We start from the raw sequence: 14,374 nt of genomic DNA on the forward strand, positions 1-14,374 counted from the left end.
CTATACACAGGTCACACTGACATCACACACCTGGCACACACTGATCACTATACACAGGTCACACTGACATCACACACCTGGTACACACTGATCACTATACACAGGTCACACTGATATCTCACACCTGGTACACACTGATCACTATACACAGGTCACACTGACATTACACATCTGGTACACACTGATCACTATACACAGGTCACACTGACATCACACACTGATCACTATACACAGGTCACACTGACATCACACAGTGATCACTATACACAGGTCACACTGACATCACACACCTGGTACACACTGATCACTATACACAGGTCACACTGACATCACACACCTGGTACACACTGATCACTATACACAGGTCACACTGACATCACACACCTGGTACACACTGATCACTATACACAGGTCACACTGACATCACACACCCGGTAAACACTGATCACTATACACAGGTCACACTGATCACTATACACAGATCACACTGACATCACACACCTGATACACACTGATCACTATACACAGGTCACACTGACATCACACACCTGGCACACACTGATCACTATACACAGGTCACACTGACATCACACACCTGGTACACACTGATCACTATACACAGGTCACACTGACATCACACACCTGGCACACACTGATCACTATACACAGGTCACACTGACATCACACACCTGGTACACACTGATCACTATACACAGGTCACACTGACATCACACATACAATCACTATACACAGGTCACACTGATCACTATACACAGATCACACTGACATCACACATACAATCACTATACACAGGTCACACTGATCACTATACACAGATCACACTGACATCACACATACAATCACTATACACAGGTCACACTGACATTACACATACTATCACTATACACAGGTCACACTGACATCACACACCTGGTACACACTGATCACTATACACAGGTCACACTGACATCACACACCTGGTACACACTGATCACTATACACAGTTCACACTGACATCACACACCTGGTACACACTGATCACTATACACAGGTCACACTGACATCACACACCTGGTACACACTGATCACTATACACAGGTCACACTGACATTACACACCTGATACACACTGATCACTATACACAGGTCACACTGACATCACACACCTTGTACACACTGATCACTATACACAGGTCACACTGATATCTCACACCTGGTACACACTGATCACTATACACAGGTCACACTGACATCACACACCTGGTACACACTGATCACTATACACAGGTCACACTGACATCACACACCTGGTACACACTGATCACTATACACAGGTCACACTGACATTACACACCTGATACACACTGATCACTATACACAGGTCACACTGACATCACACACCTGGTACACACTGATCACTATACACAGGTCACACTGACATCACACACCTGGTACACACTGATCACTATACACAGGTCACACTGACATCACCTAGTATATGTTTGTGAAGATACCGGGTTTATCTGTCCCAATTATACTTCACACTGATTGGCCACCCTGGGGTTCTTATAGTTAATATATTTATATATAGATGTGATCAGTTCTCCTGTGTATAATGTGTGATATGTAACAGTCTCTATGTCTCTCTCAGACAGTCACTCTCTGCAGTATTATTACACCGGGGTCTCAGGTACAGGATCGGGGCTGCCTGAGTACTCTGCAGTTGGATATGTGGATGATCAGCAGATTGTGAATTATAACAGTGACTCTCATCTGTGCCGTCCTGTGGCTCCGTGGATGGATAAAGAGGGACCGGAGTACTGGGAGAGACAGACACAGCTTGGTAAAGGTGATGAGGCTGCATTCAGACACAATGTGAGGACAGTGATGAGTCGCTTCAACCAGACTGGAGGTGAGACACACACTACACTGTATACACACATAACACACATTACACTGTATACACACACATTACATACACACTACACTGTATACACACATAACACACATTACACTGTATACACACACATTACATACACACTACACTGTATACACACATAACATTCACACTACACTGTATATACACACATAACATACACACTACACTGTATACACACATAACATTCACACTACACTGTATACACACATAACATACACACTACACTGTATACACACATAACATACACACTACACTGTATACACACACATAACATACACACTACACTGTATACACACATAACATACACACTACACTGTATACACACATAACATACACACTACACTGTATACACACACAACATACACACTACACTGTATACACACATAACATTCACACTACACTGTATATACACACATAACATACACACTACACTGTATACACACACATAACATACACACTACACTGTATACACACATAACATTCACACTACACTGTATATACACACACTACACTGTATACACACACATTACATACACACTACACTGTATACACACATAACATACACACTACACTGTATACACACATAACATTCACACTACACTGTATATACACACATAACATTCACACTACACTGTATATACACACACTACACTGTATACACACACATAACATACACACTACACAGTATACACACATAACATACACACTACACTGTATACACACATAACATACACACTACACTGTATACACACACATTACATACACACTACACTGTATACACACATAACATTCACACTACACTGTATATACACACATTACATACACACTACACTGTATACACACATAACATTCACACTACACTGTATATACACACATAACATACACACTACACTGTATACACACATAACATACACACTACACTGTATACACACATAACATACACACTACACTGTATACACACACACACTACACTGTATATACACACATAACATACACACTACACTGTATACACACATAACATACACACTACACTGTATACACACATAACATACACACTACACTGTATACACACATAACATACACACTACACTGTATACACACTACACTGTATATACACATAACATACACACTACACTGTATACACACACACACTACACTGTTAATACACACATAACATACACACTACACTGTATACACACATAACATACACACTACACTGTATACACACATACCATACACACTACACTGTATATACACATAACATACACACTACACTGTATACACACATTACATACACACTACACTGTATACACACATAACATACACACTACACTGTATACACACATAACACACACACTACACTGTATACACACATAACATACACACTACACTGTATACACACATAACATACACACTACACTGTATATACACATAACATACACACTACACTGTATACACACACATAACATACACACTACACTGTATACACACACATAACATACACACTACACTGTATACACACACATAGCATACACACTACACTGTATACACACACATAGCATACACACTACACTGTATACACACACATAACATTCACACTACACTGTATACACACACATAACATTCACACTACACTGTATACACACACATAACATACACACTACACTGTATACACACATAACATACACACTACACTGTATACACACATAACACACACACTACACTGTATACACACATAACACACACACTACACTGTATACACACATAACACACACACTACACTGTATACACACATAACATACACACTACACTGTATATACACATAACATACACACTACACTGTATACACACACATAACATACACACTACACTGTATACACACACATAACATACACACTACACTGTATACACACACATAACATTCACACTACACTGTATACACACACATAACATACACACTACACTGTATACACACATAACATACACACTACACTGTATACACACATAACATACACACTACACTGTATACACACATACCATACACACTACACTGTATATACACATAACATACACACTACACTGTATACACACACACACTACACTGTATATACACACATAACATACACACTACACTGTATACACACATAACATACACACTACACTGTATACACACATACCATACACACTACACTGTATATACACATAACATACACACTACACTGTATACACACATAACATACACACTACACTGTATACACACATTACATACACACTACACTGTATACACACATAACATACACACTACACTGTATACACACATAACACACACACTACACTGTATACACACATAACACACACACTACACTGTATACACACATAACATACACACTACACTGTATACACACATAACATACACACTACACTGTATATACACATAACATACACACTACACTGTATACACACACATAACATACACACTACACTGTATACACACACATAACATACACACTACACTGTATACACACACATAACATTCACACTACACTGTATACACACACATAACATACACACTACACTGTATACACACATAACATACACACTACACTGTATACACACATAACATACACACTACACTGTATATACACATAACATACACACTACACTGTATACACACATAACACACACACTACACTGTATACACACATAACACACACACTACACTGTATACACACACACACTACACTGTATATACACACATAACATACACACTACACTGTATACACACATAACATACACACTACACTGTATACACACATACCATACACACTACACTGTATATACACATAACATACACACTACACTGTATACACACACACTACACTGTATATACACACATAACATACACACTACACTGTATACACACATAACATACACACTACACTGTATACACACATACCATACACACTACACTGTATATACACATAACATACACACTACACTGTATACACACATTACATACAAACTACACTGTATACACACATAACATACACACTACACTGTATACACACATAACACACACACTACACTGTATACACACATAACATACACACTACACTGTATACACACATAACATACACACTACACTGTATATACACATAACATACACACTACACTGTATACACACACATAACATACACACTACACTGTATACACACACATAACATACACACTACACTGTATACACACACATAACATACACACTACACTGTATACACACACATAACATACACACTACACTGTATACACACACATAACATACACACTACACTGTATATACATATAACATACACACTACACTGTATACACACATACCATACACACTACAGTGTATACACACATAACATACACACTACACTGTATATACACATAACATACACACTACACTGTATACACACACATAACATACACACTACACTGTATACACACACATAACATTCACACTACACTATATACACACATAACATACACACTACACTGTATACACACACATTACATACACACTACACTGTATACACACATAACATACACACTACACTGTATACACACACATTACATACACACTACACTGTATACACACACATTACATACACACTACACTGTATACACACATAACATACACACTACACTGTATACACACATAACATACACACTACACTGTATACACACATAGCATACACACTACACTGTATACACACACATAACATACACACTACACTGTATACACACACATAACATACACACTACACTGTATACACACACATTACATACACACTACACTGTATACACACACAACACACACACTACACTGTATACACACATAACATACACACTACACTGTATACACACATAGCATACACACTACACTGTATACACACATAACACACACACTACACTGTATACACACACATAACATACACACTACACTGTATACACACATAGCATACACACTACACTGTATACACACATAACATACACACTACACTCTATACACACATAACACACACACTACACTGTATACACACACACGTTACACACACACTACACTGTACACACACATAACATACACACTACACTGTATATACACATAACATACACACTACACTGTATACACACATAACACACACACTACACTGTACACACACATAACATACACACTACACTGTATATACACATAACATACACACTACACTGTATACACACATAACACACACACTACACTGTATACACACATAGCATACACACTACACTGTATACACACATAACACACACACTACACTGTATACACACACACGTTACACACACACTACACTGTACACACACATAACATACACACTACACTGTATATACACATAACATACACACTACACTGTATACACACATAACATACACACTACACTGTATACACACACAACACACACACTACACTGTATACACACACATAACATACACACTACACTGTATACACACATAACATACACACTACACTGTATACACACATAGCATACACACTACACTGTATACACACATAACACACACACTACACTGTATACACACACACGTTACACACACACTACACTGTACACACACATAACATACACACTACACTGTATACACACACACACACACACACATAACATACACACTACATTGTATACACACATAACATACACACTACACTGTATATACACATAACATACACACTACACTGTATACACACATAACATACACACTACACTGTATATACACATAACATACACACTACACTGTATACACACAACATACACACTACACTGTATACACACATAACATACACACACTACACTGTATACACACATAACACACACACTACACTGTATACACACACACACTACACTGTACACACACATAACATACACAGTACACTGTATATACACATAACATACACACTACACTGTATACACACATAGCATACACACTACACTGTATACAAACACAATGTGAGGACAGTGATGAGTCGCTTCAACCAGACTGGAGGTGAGACACACACTACACTGTATACACACACATTACATACACACTACACTGTATACACACACATTACATACACACTACACTGTATACACACATACCATACACACTACACTGTATATACACATAACATACACACTACACTGTATACACACACACACTACACTGTATATACACACATAACATACACACTACACTGTATATACACATAACATACACACTACACTGTATACACACATAGCATACACACTACACTGTATACAAACACAATGTGAGGACAGTGATGAGTCGCTTCAACCAGACTGGAGGTGAGACACACACTACACTGTATACACACACATTACATACACACTACACTGTATACACACACATTACATACACACTACACTGTATACACACATACCATACACACTACACTGTATATACACATAACATACACACTACACTGTATACACACACACACTACACTGTATATACACACATAACATACACACTACACTGTATACACACATAACATACACACTACACTGTATACACACATACCATACACACTACACTGTATACACACATAACATACACACTACACTGTATACACACATTACATACACACTACACTGTATACACACAACATACACACTACACTGTATACACACATTACATACACACTACACTGTATATACACATAACATACACACTACACTGTATACACACATTACATACACACTACACTGTATACACACATAACATACACACTACACTGTATATACACATAACATACACACTACACTGTATACACACACACACTACACTGTATATACACACATAACATACACACTACACTGTATACACACATAACATACACACTACACTGTATACACACATACCACACACACTACACTGTATACACCCATAACATACACACTACACTGTATACACACATAACACACACACTACACTGTATACACACACACACTACACTGTACACACACATAACATACACACTACACTGTATATACACATAACATACACACTACACTGTATACACACATAACACACACTACACTGTACACACACATAACATACACACTACACTGTATATACACATAACATACACACTACACTGTATACACACATAACACACACACTACACTGTATACACACATAGCATACACACTACACTGTATACACACATAACATACACACTTCACTGTATATACACATAACATACACACTACACTGTATACACACACACACTACACTGTATATACACACATAACATACACACTACACTGTATATACACATAACATACACACTACACTGTATACACACATAGCATACACACTACACTGTATACAAACACAATGTGAGGACAGTGATGAGTCGCTTCAACCAGACTGGAGGTGAGACACACACTACACTGTATACACACACATTACATACACACTACACTGTATACACACACATTACATACACACTACACTGTATACACACATACCATACACACTACACTGTATATACACATAACATACACACTACACTGTATACACACACACACTACACTGTATATACACACATAACATACACACTACACTGTATACACACATAACATACACACTACACTGTATACACACATACCATACACACTACACTGTATACACACATAACATACACACTACACTGTATACACACATTACATACACACTACACTGTATACACACAACATACACACTACACTGTATACACACATTACATACACACTACACTGTATATACACATAACATACACACTACACTGTATACACACATTACATACACACTACACTGTATACACACATAACACACACACTACACTGTATACACACATAACATACACACTACACTGTATATACACATAACATACACACTACACTGTATACACACACACACTACACTGTATATACACACATAACATACACACTACACTGTATACACACATAACATACACACTACACTGTATACACACATACCATACACACTACACTGTATACACACATAACATACACACTACACTGTATACACACATTACATACACACTACACTGTATACACACAACATACACACTACACTGTATACACACATTACATACACACTACACTGTATATACACATAACATACACACTACACTGTATACACACATTACATACACACTACACTGTATACACACATAACACACACACTACACTGTATACACACATAACATACACACTACACTGTATACACACATAACATACACAATACACTGTATACACACATAACATACACACTACACTGTATATACACATAACATACACACTACACTGTATACACACACACATAACATACACACTACACTGTATACACACACATAACATACACACTACACTGTATACACACACATAACATTCACACTACACTGTATACACACACATAACATACACACTACACTGTATACACACATAACATACACACTACACTGTATACACACATAACATACACACTACACTGTATACACACATAACATACACACTACACTGTATATACACATAACATACACACTACACTGTATACACACATAACATACACACTACACTGTATACACACATACCACACACACTACACTGTATACACACACATTACATACACACTACACTGTATATACACATAACATACACACTACACTGTATACACACATACCACACACACTACACTGTATACACACACATAACATACACACTACACTGTATATACACATAACATACACACTACACTGTATACACACATACCATACACACTACACTGTATACACACATAACATACACACTACACTGTATATACACATAACATACACACTACACTGTATACACACACATAACATACACACTACACTGTATACACACACATAACATTCACACTACACTGTATACACACATAATAATACACACTACACTGTATATACATATAACATACACACTACACTGTATACACACATACCATACACACTACACTGTATACACACATAACATACACACTACACTGTATATACACATAACATACACACTACACTGTATACACACACATAACATACACACTACACTGTATACACACACATAACATTCACACTACACTGTATACACACATAACATACACACTACACTGTATACACACACATTACATACACACTACACTGTATACACACATAACATACACACTACACTGTATACACACACATTACATACACACTACACTGTATACACACACATTACATACACACTACACTGTATACACACATAACATACACACTACACTGTATACACACATAACATACACACTACACTGTATACACACATAGCATACACACTACACTGTATACACACATAGCACACACACTACACTGTATACACACACATAACATACACACTACACTGTATACACACACATAACATACACACTACACTGTATACACACACATTACATACACACTACACTGTATACACACATAACATACACACTACACTGTATACACACATAGCATACACACTACACTGTATACACACATAACACACATACTACACTATATACACACACATAACATACACACTACACTGTATACACACATAGCATACACACTACACTGTATACACACATAACATACACACTACACTGTATACACACATAACACACACACTACACTGTATACACACATAACATACACACTACACTGTATACACACATAGCATACACACTACACTGTATACACACATAACACACACACTACACTGTATACACACACATAACATACACACTACACTGTATACACACATAGCATACACACTACACTGTATACACACATAACATACACACTACACTGTATACACACATAACACACACACTACACTGTATACACACACACGTTACACACACACTACACTGTACACACACGTTACACACACACTACACTGTACACACACATAACATACACACTACACTGTATATACACATAACATACACACTACACTGTATACACACATAACACACACACTACACTGTACACACACATAACATACACACTACACTGTATATACACATTACATACACACTACACTGTATACACACATAACACACACACTACACTGTATACACACATAGCATACACACTACACTGTATACACACATAACACACACACTACACTGTATACACACACACGTTACACACACACTACACTGTACACACACATAACATACACACTACACTGTATATACACATAACATACACACTACACTGTATACACACATAACATACACACTACACTGTATACACACACAACACACACACTACACTGTATACACACACATAACATACACACTACACTGTATACACACATAACATACACACTACACTGTATACACACATAGCATACACACTACACTGTATACACACATAACACACACACTACACTGTATACACACACACACTACACTGTACACACACATAACATACACACTACACTGTATACACACACACACATAACATACACACTACACTGTATACACACATAACATACACACTACACTGTATATACACATAACATACACACTACACTGTATACACACATAACATACACACTACACTGTATATACACATAACATACACACTACACTGTATACACACAACATACACACTACACTGTATACACACATAACATACACACACTACACTGTATACACACATAACACACACACTACACTGTATACACACACACACACTACACTGTACACACACATAACATACACACTACACTGTATATACACATAACATACACACTACACTGTATACACACATAGCATACACACTACACTGTATACAAACACAATGTGAGGACAGTGATGAGTCGCTTCAACCAGACTGGAGGTGAGACACACACTACACTGTATACACACACATTACATACACACTACACTGTATACACACATAACATACACACTACACTGTATATACACATAACATACACACTACACTGTATACACACACATAACATACACACTACACTGTATACACACACATACCATACACACTACACTGTATATACACATAACATACACACTACACTGTATACACACACACTACACTGTATATACACACATAACATACACACTACACTGTATACACACATAACATACACACTACACTGTATACACACATACCATACACACTACACTGTATATACACATAACATACACACTACACTGTATACACACATTACATACACACTACACTGTATACACACATAACATACACACTACACTGTACACACACATAACACACACACTACACTGTATACACACATAACATACACACTACACTGTATACACACATAACATACACACTACACTGTATACACACATAACATACACACTACACTGTATATACACATAACATACACACTACACTGTATACACACACACATAACATACACACTACACTGTATACACACACATAACATACACACTACACTGTATACACACACATAACATTCACACTACACTGTATACACACACATAACATACACACTACACTATACACACATAACATACACACTACACTGTATACACACATAACATACACACTACACTGTATACACACATAACATACACACTACACTGTATATACACATAACATACACACTACACTGTATACACACATAACATACACACTACACTGTATACACACATACCACACACACTACACTGTATACACACACATTACATACACACTACACTGTATACACACATACCACAACACACTACACTGTATACACACATACCACACACACTACACTGTATACACACACATAACATACACACTACACTGTATATACACATAACATAACACACTACACTGTATACACACATACCATACACACTACACTGTATACACACATAACATACACACTACACTGTATATACACATAACATACACACTACACTGTATACACACACATAACATACACACTACACTGTATACACACACATAACATTCACACTACACTGTATACACACATAACATACACACTACACTGTATATACATATAACATACACACTACACTGTATACACACATACCATACACACTACACTGTATACACACATAACATACACACTACACTGTATATACACATAACATACACACTACACTGTATACACACACATAACATACACACTACACTGTATACACACACATAACATTCACACTACACTGTATACACACATAACATACACACTACACTGTATACACACATAACATACACACTACACTGTATACACACACATTACATACACACTACACTGTATACACACACATTACATACACACTACACTGTATACACACATAACATACACACTACACTGTATACACACATAACATACACACTACACTGTATACACACATAACATACACACTACACTGTATACACACATAGCATACAAACTACACTGTATACACACATAGCACACACACTACACTGTATACACACACATAACATACACACTACACTGTATACACACACATAACATACACACTACACTGTATACACACACATTACATACACACTACACTGTATACACACATAACACACACACTACACTGTATACACACATAACATACACACTACACTGTATACACACATAGCATACACACTACACTGTATACACACATAACACACACACTACACTGTATACACACACATAACATACACACTACACTGTATACACACATAGCATACACACTACACTGTATACACACATAACACACACACTACACTGTATACACACATAACATACACACTACACTGTATACACACATACCACACACACTACACTGTATACACCCATAACATACACACTACACTGTATACACACATAACACACACACTACACTGTATACACACACACACTACACTGTACACACACATAACATACACACTACACTGTATATACACATAACATACACACTACACTGTATACACACATAACACACACTACACTGTACACACACATAACATACACACTACACTGTATATACACATAACATACACACTACACTGTATACACACATAACACACACACTACACTGTATACACACATAGCATACACACTACACTGTATACACACATAACACACACACTACACTGTATACACACACACACGTTACACACACACTACACTGTACACACACATAACATACACACTACACTGTATACACACACACACATAACATACACACTACACTGTATACACACATAACATACACACTACACTGTATATACACATAACATACACACTACACTGTATACACA

The 14,374-nt window shown here is 37.0% G+C and overlaps 2 protein-coding genes across 2 annotated transcripts in view; both read left to right on the forward strand.

Moving 5' to 3' along the window:
* Positions 1 to 14,374, forward strand: part of LOC142101917 (putative HLA class I histocompatibility antigen, alpha chain H) — a 162,146-nt gene that overhangs the window by 101,165 nt on the left and 46,607 nt on the right. The window lies entirely within an intron of this gene.
* LOC142101920 (BOLA class I histocompatibility antigen, alpha chain BL3-7-like) overlaps positions 1 to 14,374 on the forward strand; it is a 74,954-nt gene that overhangs the window by 13,973 nt on the left and 46,607 nt on the right. The window contains exon 2 of the mRNA XM_075186363.1: positions 1,651 to 1,911. Coding sequence (XP_075042464.1) covers positions 1,651 to 1,911 — 261 coding nt within the window. The remainder of the gene's footprint in view (positions 1 to 1,650; positions 1,912 to 14,374) is intronic.

The sequence above is a fragment of the Mixophyes fleayi genome, chromosome 9 (genome assembly GCF_038048845.1).
Source record: "Mixophyes fleayi isolate aMixFle1 chromosome 9, aMixFle1.hap1, whole genome shotgun sequence".
NCBI classification, from domain to species: domain Eukaryota; kingdom Metazoa; phylum Chordata; class Amphibia; order Anura; family Limnodynastidae; genus Mixophyes; species Mixophyes fleayi.